At 43.7% G+C, this 22,928-nt stretch overlaps 1 protein-coding gene across 1 annotated transcript; it reads right to left on the reverse strand.

Annotated features, from left to right (window-relative positions):
• Positions 1 to 842: 842 nt before the first annotated feature.
• Positions 843 to 1,589, reverse strand: LOC138674854 (olfactory receptor 11L1-like). The gene has a single exon (XM_069762672.1). It carries the CDS (start codon positions 1,587 to 1,589, stop codon positions 843 to 845), a length of 747 nt encoding a protein of 248 aa, XP_069618773.1.
• Positions 1,590 to 22,928: the final 21,339 nt, after the last annotated feature.

Consider the following 22,928-nt stretch of genomic DNA (forward strand, 5'->3'; position numbering starts at 1 on the left):
ACACAGTTATATACTATATACAAGAGGAGATGACTTACAGGTATATACTATATACAGGAGGAGATGACACACGTATATACTATATACAGTACAGGAGGAGATGACATACACGTATATACTATATAAACTAGGAGATGACACATAGGTATATAGAGGAGGAGATGACATACAGCAGGTGTATACTATATACAGGGGAGATGACATACAGGTATTTACTATATACAGGAGATGACATACAGGTATATACTATATATATAGGAGGAGATGACATACAGGTATATAGTATATACAGAAGAGATGACATACAGGTATATACTATATACATGAGGAGATGACATACAGCAGGTATATACTATTTACAGGGGAGATGACATACAGGTATATACTATATACAGGAGATGACATACAGGTGTATACTATATATAAGGGAAATGACAAACATGTATATACTGAGGTGAAAATGAGGGGTGTGAGGTGAAAATGAAAAGGTGTGAGTGCAAAATGAGAGGAGTGAGGGAAAATAGTGGAGTGATCGGAAAATGACAGATGTGAGGTCAAAATGACAAGTGTTAGGGGGAAAGAGAGGAATGAGGAGGAAAATAAGAGGAGTGAGGGGGAAAATGAGAGATGTGAGGAAGAAAATGAGAGGCGTGATGGGAAAATAAGAGAAGTGAGGTGCTATAACTAACCACAGATATTTACTATGCCCAGGCAACGCCGGGCACTTCAGGTAGTTTTTAATAAAAGTTAAATCGCAAAATTGCTTCTTTTAATAAGCAGTTCTTCAAGTTAAGCATAAATGAAGATATAACAACTAGAGGTGTAAAAGCCAAAATGATTTTTCAAAACATTGCTTCCCGTATAGCTTTCATAATGTCCTTATTTCTTAAACTGTATATAATGGGATTTATGAAAGGAGTGAATATGGTATACATCAGAGATAAGACTTTGCTGATTGTCAATGTTTGTCCCTTTGTTGGACAGACGTAAACGCTGAACAGAGAGCAGTAGAATATGGAGACTACAGTGAGGTGGGAGCTGCAGGTGGAGAAGGCTTTCTGTCTATTCGTATTGGCTGGAATTTTTAATATTGTGGCAATAATATTAATATATGAAACTGTTATTATTATCATTGGGATAAAAAGTACAGGAGGTCCCAATATAGAAACTTCTAGCTGAACAAGCTGAGCACCTGAACAGGCAATTTCCATCAATGGAACAAGATCGCAGAAAAAATGGTCTATAATGCTTTTTTGACAAAACTTCAGCGTTAGTAATGCTAAGGTGTCACAAACTGCTACGAGTAAGCCAACCACCCAGCAGACAGCAACCAACCTCACACAATGCTCATTAGTCATGATAGAAGTGTAACGAAGGGGACTACAGATGGCCACATATCGGTCATAAGACATCACCGTGAGAAGAAAACATTCAAATATTTCCGAGGTGCAGAAGAAAAAAAACTGAATGATACAACCAATAAAAGATACAGCTAACCCGTTATTTAGTAGAATACGAAGCATAATAGGCAGAATATCTATGGTTAATAAAATGTCATTGATGGAGAGTTGTGCGATGAAGAAATACATTGGAGTTTGGAGGATTTTGCTGGAGAACACCAGGGTGATGATCAGGAGGTTCCCACAAAGTGTGCAACTTGTAGCCAAGAGTAGTAGAGAGAAGAAGGAAGTTCTCAAATTTTGGTTGACTTGAAATCCCAAGAGGAAAAATTCTGTGACTGTGGTGAGATTGTTCTCCTGTAACAAACCTCAATGGTTAGTTCAATGTCAATGTTCTTTAGAATAGTTATTTACTGGATCACGTGATTTACCAGAGATTATTGGTAAATCTGTATGAAAATGACAACATGCAGAAGAAAATATTGTTTCTACAAAAGCCAATGATAGATCTTTGCAATGAGCACTCACTGATCCTATTCTTCTGTTCAATTCTGGTAGAATTACACAGCGCGGAAAATAAGTGTTTGATCCTCTGCCGATTGAGCAAGTGTTCCCACCTACGAAGAGTGGAGAGGTCTGTAATTTTTATCGTAGATACACTGCACTAACAATCTAACAATAAAATACAGAAAATCACATTGTATGATTTTTAAATATCTAAATTGCATTTTAGTGCATGAAATAAGTATTTGATCACTGACCAACCAGCAAGAATTCTGGCCCTCAGAGACCTGTTAGTTTTCCTGTAAGAGGCCCCCTAGTCTACACTCATTACCTGTATTTATTGCACTTTTTTTAACTCATTACTGTATAAAATAAACCTCACCACACAATCAATCACACTCCAACCTCTCCACCATGGCCAAGACCAAAGAGTTGCGTAAGGACACCAGAGACAAAATTGTAGACCTTCACGAAGCTGGGACTGGCTAAAGGACAAAAGGTAAACAGCTTGGTGAGAAGGCAACAACTGTTGGCGCAATTATTATAAAATGGAAGAAACACAAGCTGACTTTTAAGCTTCATCTATATGGGTCTCCATGCAAGATCTCGCCTCGTGTAGTATGGATGATACTGAGAAAGGTCAGGAATCAGCACAGAACTGCACGGGAGGACCTGGTCAATGACCTGAACCCTAACCCTAAACATTACCATTATTAACACACTACACCGTCATGAATTAAAATCTTGCAGGGCACGCAATATCGCCCTGCTCACTACAGCATATGTCCAGGCACTTTTGAAGTTTACCAAAGACCTTCTGGATTATTCAGAGGAGGCATGGGAGAAGGTCATGTGGTCAGAACAAACCAAAATAGAACTTTTTGGTATCAACTCCACTGCCGTGTTTTGAGGAAAATGAGGCTGAGTACAACCCCAAGAAAACTGTCCCAACCATAAAGCAAGATGTGGGAAACATCATACTTTGGGTGCGTATTTATGCAAAGAGGACAAGACAACTGCACCGTATTGAAGGGAGGATGGCTGGAGTCATGTATCGCAAGGGTTGGCCAACAACCACTTTCCCTCAGTAAGAGCATTGAAGATGGGTCATAGATGGGTCTTCCAGCATGACAATGACCCTGAAAGATCAGGAGAAGATCTGTAAGGAGGAGAGGGCCAAAATCACTGCTACAGCATGTGTGAAGATGGTCAAGAACTACAGGAAATGTCTGACCTCTATACTTGCAAACAAAGGTTTCTGGATCTACGATAAAAATTACTGACCTCTCCATTCTTTGTAGGTGGGAAAACATAAAACAAACATCAGCAGCGAAAAAAATCCTTTTTTTCCCCCCTGTGAGTGACCTCAATAGTATCTTATGCTAACTCTTAATTTATTTTATTTTACTCACTTTCCACAGCACTTTCCAGACATCATCGCTCTCCCCGTTGGGGCTCAGAATCTAGATTCTGAGATTCCAACTAAGAGAATTCCAACTAAGATTCCAACTAAGAGAACTAAGTAATGTAATAGATAAACCATTATTTCTTATTTTTAGTGACTCTATAGCGACAGGGTCTGTTCCGCAGGACTGGCGCATAGCAAATGTGGTGCCAATATTCAAAAAGGGCTCTAAAAGTGAACCTGGAAATTATAGGCCAGTAAGTCTAACCTCTATTGTTGGTAAAATATTTGAAGGGTTTCTGAGGGATGTTATTCTGGATTATCTCAATGAGAATAACTGTTTAACTCCATATCAGCATGGGTTTATGAGAAATCGCTCCTGTCAAACCAATCTAATCAGTTTTTATGAAGAGGTAAGCTATAGGCTGGACCACGGTGAGTCATTGGACGTGGTATATCTCGATTTTTCCAAAGCGTTTGATACCGTGCCGCACAAGAGGTTGGTACACAAAATGAGAATGCTTGGTCTGGGGGAAAATGTGTGTAAATGGGTTAGTAACTGGCTTAGTGATAGAAAGCAGAGGGTGGTTATAAATGGTATAGTCTCTAACTGGGTCGCTGTGACCAGTGGGGTACCGCAGGGGTCAGTATTGGGACCTGTTCTCTTCAACATATTCATTAATGATCTGGTAGAAGGTTTACACAGTAAAATATCGATATTTGCAGATGATACAAAACTATGTAAAGCAGTTAATACAAGAGAAGATAGTATTCTGCTACAGATGGATCTGGATAAGTTGGAAACTTGGGCTGAAAGGTGGCAGATGAGGTTTAACAATGATAAATGTAAGGTTATACACATGGGAAGAGGGAATCAATATCACCATTACACACTGAACGGGAAACCACTGGGTAAATCTGACAGGGAGAAGGACTTGGGGATCCTAGTTAATGATAAACTTACCTGGAGCAGCCAGTGCCAGGCAGCAGCTGCCAAGGCAAACAGGATCATGGGGTGCATTAAAAGAGGTCTGGATACACATGATGAGAGCATTATACTGCCTCTGTACAAATCCCTAGTTAGACCGCACATGGAGTACTGTGTCCAGTTTTGGGCACCGGTGCTCAGGAAGGATATAATGGAACTAGAGAGAGTACAAAGGAGGGCAACAAAATTAATAAAGGGGATGGGAGAACTACAATACCCAGATAGATTAGCGAAATTAGGATTATTTAGTCTAGAAAAAAGACGACTGAGGGGCGATCTAATAACCATGTATAAGTATATAAGGGGACAATACAAATATCTCGCTGAGGATCTGTTTATACCAAGGAAGGTGACGGGCACAAGGGGGCATTCTTTGCGTCTGGAGGAGAGAAGGTTTTTCCACCAACATAGAAGAGGATTCTTTACTGTTAGGGCAGTGAGAATCTGGAATTGCTTGCCTGAGGAGGTGGTGATGGCGAACTCAGTCGAGGGGTTCAAGAGAGGCCTGGATGTCTTCCTGGAGCAGAACAATATTGTATCATACAATTATTAGGTTCTGTAGAAGGACGTAGATCTGGGTATTTATTATGATGGAATATAGGCTGAACTGGATGGACAAATGTCTTTTTTCGGCCTTACTAACTATGTTACTATGTTACTATGTTAGATTATAGTCATGATATGGAATCTTGGAATTAAACTATTTGGGAATTGTTCCAGTTTCTGCTGCGTTTAAATAGAGTTAAGAAGCCTTAAACCAGATAATGATGTAATATTCGACATTTCTGTCTGGCCATTTGGCGTTGAAAATCAGTGGCCAATAACAAGTTGGAGCATTTGGAACTATGCCACTAAACTTGCACCGCCTAGCCATATACTGTATAAATATAAGACAGATCCCATGATATCACTGGCCTTATCATTTTAAACATTTGTGATTACACAAAAAAATGTAATAGCATTTCTGCCAGTGGAGTATGACACATCCATGCATTCGTAATTCAACATCATTCATGGTGAGATTTTTCTGTCCAGACAGGAAATTTCCTGTGACCTGGTTCTAGGACTGACGGAAAGCCCGATGGCACATTATCCCCACTGGCTTGTATAAATGTGAAGCTTGATTGAACATTTACTTGACATTTTATTAACATTTTCACACTTTGTAATTGCATAACAGGAGGGAAGTTTTACACTTTGTGTCCAAATTGTGTTAAACAACCATCTAGGATAATATAAGGATATAATTAATTGAACAACCAAAAAAAACACAATATCCTAAAAAAATATTTTATTAATAATATTTAAAAATCTCATAGATAATTAAATGTACTTAAATGTATGACTACCGACATCAACCACCTGGGTCCGAGTGGAGTAGGAAAAATTCAGGAAATAGTAACAAATGTATTCCTGACACAGTCCCTGTTAGGTGACCCTATAGTAGCTCTTGCCTACCTAATAGCGGAGGTTGGCACCCTAAAGTTCGATGTTGCGCCCCCGCTCCACGTCGACTGTCGCTTCTTGCCCTACTGGGCCCTACCAACTACCCACGCCCAGACCCCAACAACATACACACAAACTGACCAAGGGTCACACTAACAAAAAAAAGTGGAAAAAGTGTAAAAAAGTGAAAAAACAGTGTGTTAGGACTGGCGGAACGCACAAAGAAAGATGATGTGGATGCGTTCGCAGTCCGGGGTCCACTGTGCAGGTAAAACCTGCTGCTAGTAAATGGCTGACTATATGGCAGTACTAAAAGTATACACACGTGGGTTAAACCTCACCCAGTGTGAAGAAAGCGATCCTGTTAGCGTCACAGGACCGCGGTACCACACATAGAGCGCGAGCAAGTAGTCAGCGAACTAAATCCCAACTGGGATTGAAGTCCGATTAGACCCTTGCTGGCACAACACCGAAACTAGGTGTATAAAGAACCTTATAGTATAAAATGAGCACAAGAGTGCGTGCTATGCCGCACTGACGGACGCCACTAACCACCCAGACTTGGGTATGGAAAGCGCAAGACAAGCGCACGGCGCCGTACTGGCGGACACAGCAAAAGGACGCTGTGAAGTGTGTAATGTGCAGATGGTTAGTCGGGCGCTAGAGAGCTACCATCATCCGCGAGCAGACAACAACTCTAGGGAGGGATACTTAGGAGCTTTCATCCTTCGACATACATCCATCTAGACACACACCACATAATAGTATACTAGCGCATGGCCGTGCGGTCATGCGCAGTTTATATAGTTGCAGCACAGGAAGTGGCCACAGAAACTTTGCCCTTCCAAGACCTGCCAAGAGGACCAATGGAACGTGCTGCAGAGCCTGAGCACATGACCCTCGATCTCCAACGGGAGATCCTGCCCTGGGCATGCTCAGTGTGTGCAGACAAGGACTTAGTCCCAGAGAAGTCTGCTCACTGCTGACCAGCACTGGCTTTAATGGCAGAGGCTGAAGAAGCAGCAGTAACTCTCTGTACAGAGTGAGACCGAGCAAGACGCTGGGACCGTCGTCCTTGCTGAGCAGACTCCACTGCGGCTGGACAAGAATGGGAGACCGAAGCGGAGATGGATCGAGATTCCCCCTGTGCAGAATCGGGAACTCGAGACCTAACATTACCCTCCCTCCTAGGGCCCCCCCTCCTTGGGCCTCGCTATGCTCGAAGGCAGCAATGAGCTGTGGGGCCCGAATGTTTTCAGCAGGCTCCCATGACCTATCCTCTGGGCCATAACCCTTCCAATCCACCAGAAAGAACTTTTTGCCGCGTACCACCTTGCAACCCAAAATAGCGTTCACCTCATAGTCGTCCGTAGACGAACCCGATGTCCCGGCAGATGACTCGGAAAACCGGGACATGTATACGGGTTTCAAGAGGGACACATGAAAGGTGTCGGTGATACCCAAGCGTGGAGGAAGTGCCAGACGGTAAACCACAGGATTAACCTGTTCGAGAACCTTGAAGGGACCCAAGTAGTGAGGAGCAAACTTAGTGGACTCAACTCGCAGCCTGATGTTACGGGCGGAGAGCCACACCAAATCGCCGGGAGCAAAGGTCGGAGTGGGACGCCAATGAACATCGGCGGAGAACCTCATTCTCTCCTTGGAGGCCCGAATGGCATCCTGCGTGCGGTCCCAAATGTCCCGTGCCTCCACAGCCCAGTCTGCCACCCTGGAGTCAGCGGAAGACACAGGCATGGGCACAGGAACACGCGGATGCTGGCCGTAATTTAGGAGGAATGGAGTCTGACCGGTGGAGTCGGCTACGGCATTGTTAAGTGCAAACTCTGCCCACGGTAGCAAGGATGCCCAATCATCCTGCCTGGCAGAAACAAAATGTCGTAATATGTGACCAGGGTCTGATTGGCCCTCTCTACCAACCCATTCGTCTCGGGATGATATGCCGAAGAGAGATTCAACTCAATACTGAGTAGACAACAAAGCTCTCTCCAGAATCGAGACGCAAACTGGGGACCCCGGTCACTAACAATTTTGTCTGGCATACCGTGTAGGCGAAATATATGCTTGACGAACAGAACAGCCAACGCCCGTGCAGAAGGTAGCCGTGGAAGAGGCACCAGGTGCACCATTTTGGAAAAATGATCGGTGATGACCCAGATAATGGTGCAATTACGAGACTTGGGTAAGCCCACCACAAAGTCCATCCCGACCATCTCCCAGGGCCTGTCTGCCGCCGGCAGAGGATAAAGCAAACCAGCTGGTCGTTGCCGAGGAGTCTTGTTCTTGGCGCAAGAGACACACGCCCGAACATACTCGGTGACATCACGAGCCATATGCGGCCACCAGTATGTCCTCGCCAGTAACTCAGATGTCCTTTTGGTACCAAAATGTCCACCCACCCTGGACGAGTGTGCCCAAGAGAGAACCTCCGGTCGCAAACTGGATGGAACAAAAGTCTTGCCCGGGGGCACAGACTCTAGCGAAACCGGGGCTACAGTTCTCAAGCTCTCGGTGGGGACAATAAGCCGAGGCTCCTCCTCCTCCTCCGCAGATGACACAACGGAGCGAGAGAGAGCGTCGGCCCGAATGTTCTTCTCCCCAGAAAGAAAATGGAGGGTGAAATGAAACCGGGAGAAGAATAAGGACCATCTGGCCTGGCGAGAATTCAACCGCTGGGCTGTCTGCAGGTACACCAAATTTTTATGGTCTGTGAAGACTTGGAAGGGAAAATGTGCTCCCTCCAAGAGGTGTCTCCACTCCGAGAAAGCCAACTTCATAGCTAGCAACTCCCTATCCCCGATGGAATAATTCCTCTCTGCTGGTGAAAAGGTCTTGGAGAAAAAGAAGCAAGGGTGCTTCCGACCTTGAGCATCCTCTTGGAAGAGGACTGCTCCAGCACCAACAGAAAAGGCATCCACCTCCATGATAAATGGCTTATCAACATCGGGGCGATGTAGAATGGGAGCGCTAGCGAAGTGCGACTTTATAGAGATAAAGGCCTTGGAGACCTCCTCAGACCACAATTTGGGATTCGCCCCCTTCTTGGTAAGGGCAACCAAGGGAGCTACCAAAGTTGAGAAGTGTGGAATGAACTGACGATAATAATTAATGAACCCCATAAAGCGCTGCACCGCTTTAAGAGAATGGGGTTCCTGCCAGTCCATCACAGCCTGTAGTTTGGCAGGATCCATAGCCAATCCCTGGGCAGAGATGATGTAGCCTAGGAAAGGTAAGGACTCCTGCTCAAAACATACACTTCTCCAACTTGGCATAGAGGGAGTTTGCCCGTAGGAGGTCGAAGACTTTGCAAACATCTCTCCGGTGGGAGTCAATATCTGGAGAGTAGATGAGAATATCATCCAGATAGACTACGACCGAGGTGGAAAGCATATCCCGGAAGATATCATTCACAAAGTCTTGGAAAACGGCTGGGGCATTACAGAGCCCGAAGGGCATCACCAGATATTCATAGTGCCCATCCCTGGTATTAAAGGCCGTCTTCCATTCATCCCCCTCACAGATACGAATCAGGTTGTAAGCACCCCGCAGATATAATTTAGTAAATACCCTTGCTCCCCGGAGCCTATCGAATAGCTCAGATATCAAGGGCAAGGGATATTTATTCTTAACGGTGATGGCATTAAGACCCCTGTAGTCTATGCATGGACGCAATTCCCCACTCTTCTTCTGCACGAAGAAGAACCCTGCCCCGGCAGGAGACACTGACTTCCTAATGAATCCTCTTGCCAGATTTTCCTGGACGTACTGTGACATTGCCTCCGTCTCCGGGAGAGATAGCGGATAGACTCGACCCCGAGGAGACTCAGCACCAGGAAGAGGTCAATAGGACAGTCATAGGGGCGATGGGGCGGAAGAATTTCCGCCGCCTTTTTGGAGAACACGTCTGCATAAGACCAATACTGCTTGGGAAGAGAGGAAAGATCTGCGGGTACCTCTGTAGTAGCAACCTGAACCCACTCCCTCTGACACCTACCCCCACAAGATTCACCCCATCCCAGAATTCTGCCTGAGGACCACTCGATATGAGGAGAGTGGTACCGTAGCCAAGGTATTCCCAACAGGACCTCGTCAATTCCTTCCGGAATGACGAGCAGAGAAATAATCTCTTGAAGAGATGGCGACATGGACAGAGTAAAAGGGATGGTCTGGTGTGTTATCTGTGAGGGCAGTGTCGACCCATTCACCACTCGTACCGTTACTGGTTGAGCTAGCATAACCAGGGGTATTGCATGACGTTGGGCGAAGGCAGAAGACATAAAATTGCCCTCCGCCCCAGAATCCACGCAGAGCTCTACCGAGTGGGAGAATGAGCCAATAGTAATTGTCCCCTTGAAGGACAATTTAGAGGCAAACGTCGCCGTGTCTAGTGTACCTCCACCGACTATCACTAGACGCTGACGTTTCCTCGACCGCTGGAGACATCTGGTGGCTAGATGTCCTGACTGCTGGCAAACATGACAGACCCTGAGTGCACAAGCGGTCCGGGACTTAGATCCCGCTTGTAACACTCCCCTGGTCTCAAGTGACTCAGGAACCAGGACCGGAGATTCCAGAGGTTTGGCGAAGGTAGGAGCCAGCCGAAACCTCTGCCTACACTGGGCTCGCTCTAACCTCCGCTCGTTAAAACGGAGGTCAATTCGAGTGGAGACAGTTATTAACTCCTCCAGTGTGGCAGGAATCTCCCTAGTGGCCAGAGCGTCCTTTACGTGGTCAGCCAGACCCCTCCAGAATATGGGGATAAGGGCTTTATCCGAGCAATCCAGCTCAGATGCTAAGGTGCGGAATTGGACGGCAAAATGACTGACCAAGGACTCACCCTGAGTTAATGCCAGCAGTTGAAGCGCAGTATCATGGGTGACTTGAGGTCCTACAAAGACCTCTTTCAGAGTGCTCAGAAACAGAGGAGCACTCTGCACCACACGATCGCCACGCTCCCATAGCGTCGTAGCCCATTCCAACGCCCTGCCCGACAAGAGAGAGACTATAAATCCCACCTTAGCCCGCTCTGTGGGAAAACGTGCAGCCAGGAGCTCGAGGTGAATAGAGCACTGACTCACAAATCCCCTACAAGATTTGCTATCACCAGAAAATTTTTCTGGGAGCGGGAGGCGAGAAAATGTCGGAACAGGGGTGGCAATGGACAAAGTTGCTGCAGCCACACTGGCAGCCTGTACAGCAACTGCGGTAACATCCACAGCTGAGGTTGCGCTCTCGAGAGCCGCCAACCTACCCTCCAGCTGCTGGATATACCGCAAAGATTGCTGTTTGTCCGCCATTTCTAGCCAGACCCTGGCGCTAGTATAATGTTAGGACTGGCGGAACGCACTAAGAAAGATGATGTGGATGCGTTTGCAGTCCGGGGTCCACTGTGCAGGTAAAACCTGCTGCTAGTAAATGGCTGACTATATGGCGGTACTAAAAGTATACACACGTGGGTTAACCTCACCCAGTGTGAAGAAAGCGATACTGTTAGCGTCACAGGACCGCGGTACCACACATAGAGCGCGAGCAAGCAGTCAGCGAACTAAATCCCAAGTGGGATTGAAGTCCGATTAGACCCTTGCTGGCACAACACCGAAACTAGGTGTATAAAGAACCTTATAGTATAAAATGAGCACAAGAGTGCGTGCTATGCCGCACTGACGGACGCCACTAACCACCCAGACTTGGGTATGGAAAGCGCAAGACAAGCGCACGGCGCCGTACTGGCGGACACAGCAAAAGGACGCTGTGAAGTGTGTAACGTGCAGATGGTTAGTCAGGCGCTAGAGAGCTACCATCATCCGCGAGCAGACAACAACTCTAGAGAGGGATACTTAGGAGCTTTCATCCTTCGACATACATCCATCTACACACACACCACATAATAGTATACTAGCGCATGGCCGTGCGGTCATGCGCAGTTTATATAGTTGCAGCACAGGAAGTGGCCAAAGAAACTTTGCTCTTCCAAGACCTGCCAAGAGGACCAATGGAATGTGCTGCAGAGTCTGAGCACCTGACCCTCGATCTCCAACGGGAGATCCTGCCCTGGGCATGCTCAGTGTGTGCAGACAAGGACTTAGTCCCAGAGAAGTCCGCTCGCTGCTGACCAGCACTGGCTTTAATGGCAGAGACTGGAGAAGCAGCAGTAACTCTCTGTACAGAGTGAGACTGAGCAAGACGCTGGGACCGACGTCCCTGCTGAGCAGACTCCACTGCGGCTGGACAAGAATGGGAGACCGCAGCAGAGCTGGCTCGAGATTCCCCCTGTGCAGAAGCGGGAACTCGAGACATAACACAGTGTAACAAAAAGCTATTAAAAACAACGCAGCAAAATGGTGCTGCATAAATGTCAACTGAGTTGCATGTACCCCATGGGTTGTATCAAAAAATGATCAAAATATTGATCAGTAGAGGTATTCTATAACATGAATAATAGTAAACGGGTTATCATCAAAAAGAATTACCCAGGGGTACAGTGGAGCACAGGTATGCTGTGCTCAGAGACACTGAGAGGTCATAAAATAGATACCTCTAATATGTATACTAGTATGTCACTGTTTTTGTTGGTACGTCATCATGACCTAAAGGTCATAAAGGCAGACCTATACACAGGACTTATAAAAAATAAACATAATAGTAAAAAAGAAAAATAAGAAAAACTAAACAAAATGAAAAGAAATATTTATATATCTCTGTTCGATACCAGATACAATGTATCTCAAATCCAGAATAGCAGGTATAAGGGCTCTCTCAATAGGTGGTCATATGTACATACCCTCAAATTCGTATATAGAGCACTTCAGATGCAGACCATCTGCTACTTCAAAGTGCCATATAAAGTGTGTCTCCTACACGATTAGTCAGTGCAGTGGTAGACCTGAGATCAATCCCTCACTGTTATCCGATACCTGATCCTATGTATCTCATATGAGAGCCCATTTGTATGGGTGATTTATTTACACCCTAAATACCATACAGTTTCGACATATTTAAAGATCTTAAGGTGTCTGAAATAAAAAATAAACAAAATACTCAAAGCAACAGAGAAAAAAATAATGAAAAACAAATGAAAAATGTCTGCTATATCAAGTATCACGTATAGTATATCTCATTTAGATTTGACCAATGCATATAGGAGCCCAAACCAGCTGAGGCCAATCCCTCATTGCTTTCTTATAGATAAGTACTATGCTCAGTCTGCCATGACAAATGAAAAAGAAAACTTATCTGAATATGTGACGTAGTATCGCCATCCCTACTCGTTTCGCCCCTTCCCAGTATAGGGGCTCATCAGGGAATAAATTAGGGTATAGCAGCAATGGCTTAGAAAGTGGATATATGTGTCCAAATCTAATATATAAAGCTGAATGTGTGTGTGTGTGTGTGTGTGTATGTGTGTATGTGTGTATGTCCGGGATTGGCATCTGCACCGTCGCAGCTACAGCCACAAAATTTTGCACAGTCACACGTCTGGACCCCGAGAGTGTCATAGGCTATGTTGTAAGGCGAAATTTTAACCCCGCGCGTTCCAATTCACCAAACAATTTTGCCCCTATCTACATAATGGGGAAAAAAGTGAAAGGAAAAGTGTTGGAGGCGTCGCAGCTACATCCACAAAATTTTGCACAGTCACACGTCTGGACCCTGAGAGCGTCATAGGCTACGTTGTGAGGTGAAATTTTAACCCCGTGCTTTCCAATTCACCAAACTATTTTTCCCCTATCTACATAATGGGGAAAAATGAAAGGAAAAGTGATGGAGGCAAATTGACAGCTGCCAGATGTGAACAAGGGGGACTTAAAGAATGAGAGCGATGGCGCCAAAGAGTATATACCGTACAGTTGCTAAGGTGGGGCCCCGACATGGGATACTCACCACACACGGGGATATGAACACACACACAATGCGCCACACACTACCACGTGCTTGAACACATATACCACCCTCAGCACACATTTCACCACACATACACCAACCTCACCACATAAAAGTTGAAGCACAAAAGTCACCACTCAAAACTCGCCACGTGCAGAACTCGCCACATGCAAAAACTAGGCTCTTGCAAAATTCGCCACAAGTGCAAAACTCACCTCATGGAAAACTCGCCACACGCAAAACTTGCACACGCGGAAAAATTGCCACATGCACAAAAGTTGCAACACATGCAAAAGTTGCCTCACACAAAACTTGCACATACTCAAAAGGCACCACACATAAAACTCGCCATGCGCAAAACTCGCCATGCGCAAAACTTGCTGCACACAACTTGCTACACTAACCTGTCACATGCAACTCGACACACAAAAAGTTCCTACACGCATGTTGCCACACAAAACTCATCTCACAAAAGTCGCTACATGCATGTCGCCACACGCAACTCAACACACACAACTTGACAAACGAAACTCACCCTAAAACACACACAAGTCTGGTATTATCCTTCAAAAATAAAAATCTGATTAATAAGCAGACAAACTACAACAAATGTACCATATAGGAAATACGGCAGCTGTCAGTCACATGACCTGTCTATTATGTGTATGTGTGAGCTAATATATACTGCCAGGGGGAGGGCTTCCTGTTGGCTGGGGATTTATCAGGCTGCCAATTTTGCTTACAAATACTGAGGTAAAAATACTGAGCAAATAACGTGTGAACGAGGTCTAATACAGGAGGAGATGACACACAGGTATATACTATATACAGGGGAGATGACACACAGATATATACTATATACAGTAGAGATGACACACAGGTATATACTATATAGAGGAGGAGATGACATACAGGTACATATATATACAGGAGGAGATGACATACAGGTATATACTATATAGAGGAGGAGATGACATACAGGTATATACTATATACAGGAGGAGATGACATACAGGTATATACTATATAGAGGAGGAGATGACATACAGGTATATGCTATATATAGAAGATGACATGCAGGTATATACTATATACAGGAGGAGATGACACACAGATATATACTATATACAGGGGAGATGACACACAGGTGTATACTATATACAGGAGGAGATGACATACAGGTATATGCTATATATAGAAGATGACATGCAGGTATATACTATATACAGGAGGAGAGGACACACAGATATATACTATATACAGGGGAGATGACACACAGGTATATACTATATACAGGAGGAGATGACATACAGGTATATACTATATACAGGAGATGACATACAGGTATATACTATATACAGGAGGAGATGACATACAGGTATATACTATATACAGGAGATGACATACAGATGTATACTATATATAAGGGAGATGACAAACATATATATACTGAGGTAATGAGGTGAAAATGAGAGGTGTGAGGTGAAAATGAAAAGGTGTGAGTGCAAAATGAGAGGAGTGAGGAAAAATAGTGGAGTGATCAGAAAATGACAGATGTGAGGTTGAAATGACAAGTGTTAGGGGGGAATGAGAGGAGTGAGGGAGAAAATGAGAGGCGTGATGGGAAAATAAGAGAAGTGAGGTGCTATAATTAACCACAGATATTTACTATGCCCAGGCAACGCCGGGCTCTTCAGCTAGTTGTGTTAATAAAGTAGGGACATAGGCTTGTGTGTCACAAAATGCCAAAAATCCAGGAATTTAAAATCAGCTGTTTTTTGCACTCCTTTGATGTAGTTGTGTAAATACACTATGAATATAGCGGCCTGTTGCAGATAATCACTTTTGAGACTCAAAATTAAATTGTTTTTCTCATCCTGCTCATTTTTTGGAAAGTGCAAGGAACACATTTTTTCCAATTCTGTATGTAATGGACAGAACTTTTTTCAATATGTTTTTTCTTTTCTTTTAGTAGTCCAATTTATAATCCATACCCTAGCGATGAGTGGATCAATCAAACTTTCAATTTACCTGAACGTGCAGATTATTCCAGAAAATTAGATTCTCAGAGAAGTTATTTTTTTGTGAATTTATTGTCCCTTATGCTGTAGGGTCATTCCAAACCTCAATGCATAATAAACGAAAGATGTAAAAAATAAGAAAAATTCTAATACTCATCTTACCACTCACCTATCTGACTCCATCACTCCTCCCTATTCCTTGTCGCAACTGTGAACCCTGAAATCCCAGAGCCTCTCTCACTGAGACAGGACTTCTGACTCTGACGAGGCCCAGGAAGTTCTGCGCAATGCCCTGACTTTATGCGTGAACGCATAGGACTGTCCCGTACACCCTACAACCATATTGTTGTCATATCTTCATTTCCATGTATGAACCTATTGGAGTAGTAAAGGAGATTGCAGCTGACTAAACAGCATACATGGTGATTATCGAGGCAGGATCAGCAGTAAACCACCTCTGCCTACTGTTTGGTGAGTCCGGCTGACTTTGTCAAATTTATGAATAGGAGAGATAGTTTATAATTTCCAAGTTTCTTTGGAAGCATCAGAATTCAAAATCTTAACAGATATAATGACTGGACACACAATAGAGGATGTCCTGAACATGTACTATAGAATTTGCATATAAAATAAAACGGTATACCGCATAGGAAATGTGGATTACATCTGCGCTGCCAAAGTAATGCAATTCCAGGAAGTGATGACGTTTAAAGGTGGTTTATTCAACGCGTTTCAAGGTCATTAGGACCCTTTCTTCATGTTGTACGTGGTATTTCCTGAAGAAGGGGTCCTAATGACCTTGAAACGCGTTGAATAAACCACCTTTAAACTTCATTACTTTGTCAGCGCGGACGTAATCCTCATTTCCTATGCGGCATACTATATTATTTGGTCGTTGTTCGACTCGTGGATCTGCAGCAGCCTAAATCTACACACGCTCTGACTCTGTAATATCCGGTGAGCAGGTTTTGATTGAAAGCTCTCCGGCTTATTTGTGGGATAAGACCCTCTCTTGCGCTTTGTTTCTCCCTCTCTTTTAAACATATAAAATAAAAGACATTTAAAAATCTGGATATGAATGACTCATTTCAAAAACTCTCCCGTCCGAAACGTCTTTCAAGGGGTTGTCCAGCCAAAAATTAAAAGTCTGTCTGAAATCAGCAATAAGCATATCACATGCGTGATCTCTGATCTCGGGGCAGGGAATGGTGAGTATTCGCAGTGTCCAGCGTGCGTGCTGGACAGACTTTTCATCTTAGACCGGACAAACCCTTTAGCTGTTTGCAAAACATAAAGCATGTCAATCAACTCTACCACAATACCACACAAATGAATCAACTCTGCAGACCTCATTGCAAATAATGTTGAGTAAATAATGTTGAGTAAATAATTCACAAAACAACATGCTGAAGTGACCACGTTCGGTATCCTTGACCACCAGACCAGAGCACTGTGATCCACCTACTATCTTCTGATATTTCCAGGACCTCTTACATTCATTAGACCCAACACACCATTATCATAGTAGCGTCATGTAGGCATGCTCTTCTAAGCCTACTAATCAGAGGTGGAATAAGGAAAACGGCCGGTAGGATAATGTTTGCTTGGCTCTGGTTTGATGGCTACAGTCTGTAGACGCAGTTGCTGGACCAAGGTCCTGAGTAAGTTTTTGCTAATCTCTGGTTACGAAAAGGTTTAGAATAAATTTACAATCCTTCAGCATTCGCCCCCATTTGCACTATCCCATACCTTCTCGACCCAACTATGTGAATATATATGACCTACGTTCCCATCTACCTATATATTCCTAACTAACAAGGTCCCCGTGGAAAACTTATGGCTAAAAGAAGCCAAAAACACCCTACCAATTTGATGCAACAAATATATGATAAACACATTTTTGAATAATTCAAACTAAAATTCCAAACTGTAGGAAACTGGTCTTGGTTAAACTTACTTCCCCTTCAGAGAGATGATGTCAAAATATATAGATATATAATCTCCCCCACAATACCTTATAAACAGTTATTTCTGACTTCCTGGGGAAAAGAACTGATTATTACATTAACCGTTACTGAAATTAAAAAATATTCTTTCCAATTTGCATGGTTTCTCCAGGTCCACACTCTGAGAAGATTCTCATAAAATACTATCTCTCTGGTATAGGACTCCTGAAGTTTTACACCTCCTAGGTCTTTTTATTATTTATTATACATTTTTATAGCGCCATTTATTCCATGGCGCTTTACATGTGAATACGGGGCAAATATAGACAAATACATTAAACATGAGCAGATAACAAGGCACACGAGTACATAAGGAGGGAGGACCCTGCCCGCGAGGGCTCACAGTCTGCAGGCCTTCTGACTCTAATTTGTGCTGGAGATGATGTATTGTATACAAATATAGAATCTATCACATATGTCTTGCCATTGTCATTGACTACATCTATGTGGGCAGATATTAACCGAACCGAACTCTAAGAAACCTTAGACTAATAACAAGGAACCTAAACCCAACTGAGGTACTATTGTACTGACCTCCAACATGCTTTAACCTTTGTCCGGCTGAGTAGGTACAATTGTAACTATTCCGTTTTAAAATTGCAATAACTTTTTTTTTTTCGAAAAGCCGTAGAGGGCTGAAATTTCGTGACATCTCTGCAGTTTTGGTCCAGAATATATTGGCCAAATTTCAATAAAATATATATGAAGGTACAATTGTACCTCTGCAGCCTGTTAACGTTGTAAAATTTTGCAGCCTGACGAAGGTTAAAATAAAAATACATGATCTTTTATGTCGAAGAGTAGGGGTGGTAAAACATCTAATCCCAATCCGCGTGAAGCAACCTAATCCTCCGACCCTTTCAGAACGGCAGGAAAAAATACATCTGATTTACTGATTGAAAGAATTATCCAGTTAGGAAACACACACTCTCATAACCCCTGAAAACTTGGTCACCTGGATCCCAAAAGTTTGGCACAGGAAAAAATCCGATCCAACTCTTAGCGAGTCAGCATGATAGCTCCTTGAAGAATGACTGAAGAATAGATCAGTGACTCCACTTTTCCTTGTTTTATTATTTCTGCTTCATAATGTAGAATATCTAATGGTTCTCACCTTGGATACATTCATTATTCTGAAGACTGATCAATATTTGCCAATGAGAGAATAAAAAAAATATTCTCAATTCAATAAGTGAAAAATTAGAGTTAAAGATAAGCTGCCCCAAAATATTTCACATGCAGCAAATTTAAACCGTGAATTTAGCTGCAATTTATAGAAAGATGAAATAAAGGCGCTACGATGAAAAGGTCATAAGAGATTTATGTCACATTATCTCTTGTGACTGAGTTAATCTATGGAGAATATTCTGTAGAAATTAGGAAAACTTTCTCAATATTGGCTTGAATTTATTAATATTGCTTATATATCTCACATAGGCCATTTCCTTTACAAAGCTAAAAAAAATCTTGTTCAAATAATTCATAGAATAATGGAAACGAAAGAAAGAGAAGAAAATTTTAGACAGTGTCTATTGGTTACCTAAGAGAGTATAAAGACATGAATTCTGGTTAAAGAGTTTTTTTCCATGGAAACCATCGATTACTTTCATGACCTGTATGATTATCAATTCATAAAAGTACTAAGACGAAAAATATGCTGGGTAATACACAGTTCAAAGAAAAAAAGAATATTGGTCACATTCCCACACTACAGTATAATTACTCTTCTATATAGTTTTATGTGCACTTTAATCATAATCTTTCATGCATGATCATTAGTCTGTTCTAGGGTTGAGCGAAACGGGTCGGCCATTTTCAGAAGTCGCCGACTTTTGGCAAAGTCGGGTTTCATGAAACCCGACCCCTGTGTGGGGTCGGCCATGAGGTCGGTGATCTTCTGAATCTGGTATCGGAATTCCGATCCCGAGTTCCGATATGTTTGCAATATCGGAAATCGGTATCGGAGTCCATATTTTAGTGTAAAATAAAGAATTAAAATAAAAAATATTGCTATACTCACCCTCGGACGCGCCCTGGTACTAACCGGCAGTCTTCCTTCCTTAGAATCAGCGCGTGAAGGGCCTTAGATGACGTCGCGGCTTGTGATTGGTCGTGCGACCGCCCATGTGACCGCTCGCGCGACCAATCACAAGCCGCGACGTCGCCGAAGGTCCTTCAAGCGCTGATTCATAGGAAGGAAGGCTGCCGGAAAGAAGCAGGGCGCGTCCAAGGGTGAGTATATACCTAATAGGAATATACTCACCCTCGGACGCGCCCTGCTTCTTTTCGGCAGCCTTCCTTCCTAAGAATCAGCGCTTGAAGGACCTTCGGCGACGTCGCTGCTTGTGATTGGTCGCGCGAGCGGTCACATGGGCGGTCGCACGACCAATCACAAGCTGCGACGTCATCTAAGGCCCTTCACGCGCTGATTCTAAGGAAGGAAGACTGCCGGTTAGTACCAGGGCGCATCCGAGGGTGAGTATAGCAATATTTTTTATTTTAATTCTTTATTCTCTCCTTCAGACCCTGGGAACCATTGGAAACCCAATGCACTGCATTGGGTTTCGAGTTTCGGCCGACCCGACCCCGACTTTTTTATAGGATTGGCCGATTTCACTCGACCCGACTTTTGAAAAAGTCGGGTTTCGTGAAACCCGACCCGATCCTATAAAAGTAAAAGTCGCTCAACCCTAGTCTGTTCATCTAGAGATTAGAGATTTTCTGGAATAATCTCAAGGGATATGAACATTGACCAATGTGGGACATTGGAAGAAAGAAAGTCCAAAAACGTTCAGAAGATACGATGAAGCAAGATGGCATGTGACAGGTAGGAGATCATGAGAATGAACTGCACTGGTAGTATTCACCAGCAACCATAAACTAGGCAAAAAAGGTAAACACAAAGGATGAGCGAGCAGAAAAATGTTCGGATGCTTGATACTCAAACCAAGCAATTCAGTTCTGAATGGAAGGAGAACAACATGGGGAAGACCCCTGGAAGCATCTCTGGCTCCAAGATCTCTGCTGAGAACAATGGTGTCACACTTTTTCTCCACTTTAACGACTAACAATAAAACATTAAAATCGAAGAAAAATTGGAGGTTACAGAAAAAAATGTTAAGAAACATTTCTTTCCTGTAAAATTACTTGTATAAAAGGCAAAATTTGAAAAGAATTACAAAATATAATTTAAATAAACCAAAATAAATGTTTTTCTTAAAAAATGGATATTTAAATGTAATTATGTAAGGAGATAGATTGTACCACGGAAACATACATTCCTGGTCTGGAACTGAAAATGCTGCTTCCTCTGTTCCCGGGGAAAGCCTGAGAGAGGCGGACCTTCCCCTGCTGCTGGAGGGAGGCCTGAGAGAAATGGAGTTTACTGCTGACAGGAGGGGGCGGGGTGAACCTGAAGAGAGCGTGCAGCTTCGGAGACAAAGGGGAATAAAGCGCTCAAAGCCAGCCAGGGAGACAGCGGCACAGAGCAGCATGGAGCAGAACAGTGAATGGCATGCTGAGCTTCCCCTTCCCCCACTTGAGAGTACCAGGCCTGTGACCGGCCATGCTGCTGCCTTCCAGGAGGAAAGGAGCTGTAGAGCTGGGGGATTAGTGGGCCAGCGGAGCTGTGCAGAGCTATGTGCATAGAGCAGAGCGGGGACAGGAAAGCCGAGTGGTGAGTCGGGTGCATTGTCTGCTGACAGAGCAGAGGGTGCCATGCATATAGCCTGACCTGACAGTACTCCTTCACATAGGCCCATCGCTGATGTTCTACTAGGCGACAGAACCCCATCATCCTATGCGACTGGGGGAGATGCAGACTTGACGTCAGGGACTGAATCAGGTGTGCAACACCGAGAAAGGCAGGTGAGTAGGCCCGAGCCCTGTCACCCAGGATTGTACACTGCGGAGAGAAGTCTCATTTTGGCTGTCTCATATGTAGGACTTAGTACCATGAAAGACACACGTGGGCACAGGAAAGTGACTGCCTTCAGAAAGACTGTGGCTAGATGACACATGCTGCTGTTGTCGGCACCAACGTTGGATCCCCGCTCATCACAGACTACCTCGAGACATCATGTGCCGCTGTTGTCGGTGCCTCTATTGGAACCCAGAGACGCTACACAGAAGACTACATTCTGATAAGTTTATCCTCTTTATTACTGAACTTCCATTCGCCTCTCTCCTACCCTGCCATCCTCCCAGTTCTGCCCCTTTTCCTACTACCACCCTGCAAGCCATTACTCTCTGCGTGGAGTGCATTTATTGTTAAATAAATACTTTAGCTCTTGATTTGCCTCCTGCCATGGCGACATCCCGCGCTCTTGCAGATTAATACAATTAATGGGGTCTCATACACATGGTGTTCATGTTGTCATTTAGTGGTACTCTTAGTGGTACTCTTAGAATCATAAAGGCTATATACTAAGTGCAAAGCCTTCCAAAAATTACATGCAGGGTTATTCAAACATGCTTAAAGGTACCAGCTGTAGTGCCTCATTCAAACATTTTGAACATACTGTAGCTGTGTTACTCATACACTCATAAAAGCTCTGCACACAGTGCAAAGCCTGCCAAAAATTGCAAGCAGGGCCAACCATACACCCTTAAAGGCAACAACTGGAGTGTCTCATTAAAATATAATGAAAGTGTAGTTGTGGTTCTCCTACCCTCATAAAAGCTCTGCATACAGTGAAAAGGTAGGAAAACATTATAATAATGGTCATCCATAGACCATTGAAGGCACCACCTGGATGGTCTCATTAAAATATTAGGGAAGTGAAGCTGTGGAACGTCTGCAGTCATAAAAGTCCTGCACACAATGCAAAGCAAGAAAAAAATTCTAAGGAGAGTCATTCATACACCCTTGAAATCACCATCTGGAGTGCCTCATAAAAAATGAAGAAAGTGTAGGTGTGGTACTTCTACACTCATGAAGTCTCTGTACACAGTGCAAAGCAAGAAAATCTATTTTAGGAGGGTCATCCATACACCCTTAACAACAACTGGAGTGCCTAATAAGAATTTAAGAAAGTGTAGTTGTAGTACTGCTACACCCATAAATGCTCTTCTCACAGTAAAGAACCAAAAAGAAAAATTCAAAGGAGGGTGTTAGATGTCGAGCTCCCGCCATTGCACAGGGGGAATCTCGAACCATGTCCACTGCGGTCTCCCAATTTCCTCCAGCCGCAGTGGAACCTGCTCAGCAGAGATGTTGATCCCAGCATTTGGCTCAAGCTGATACTGGGCGCATGGTTA

The sequence above is a fragment of the Ranitomeya imitator genome, chromosome 4, assembly GCF_032444005.1.
Source record: "Ranitomeya imitator isolate aRanImi1 chromosome 4, aRanImi1.pri, whole genome shotgun sequence".
NCBI lineage: Eukaryota > Metazoa > Chordata > Amphibia > Anura > Dendrobatidae > Ranitomeya > Ranitomeya imitator.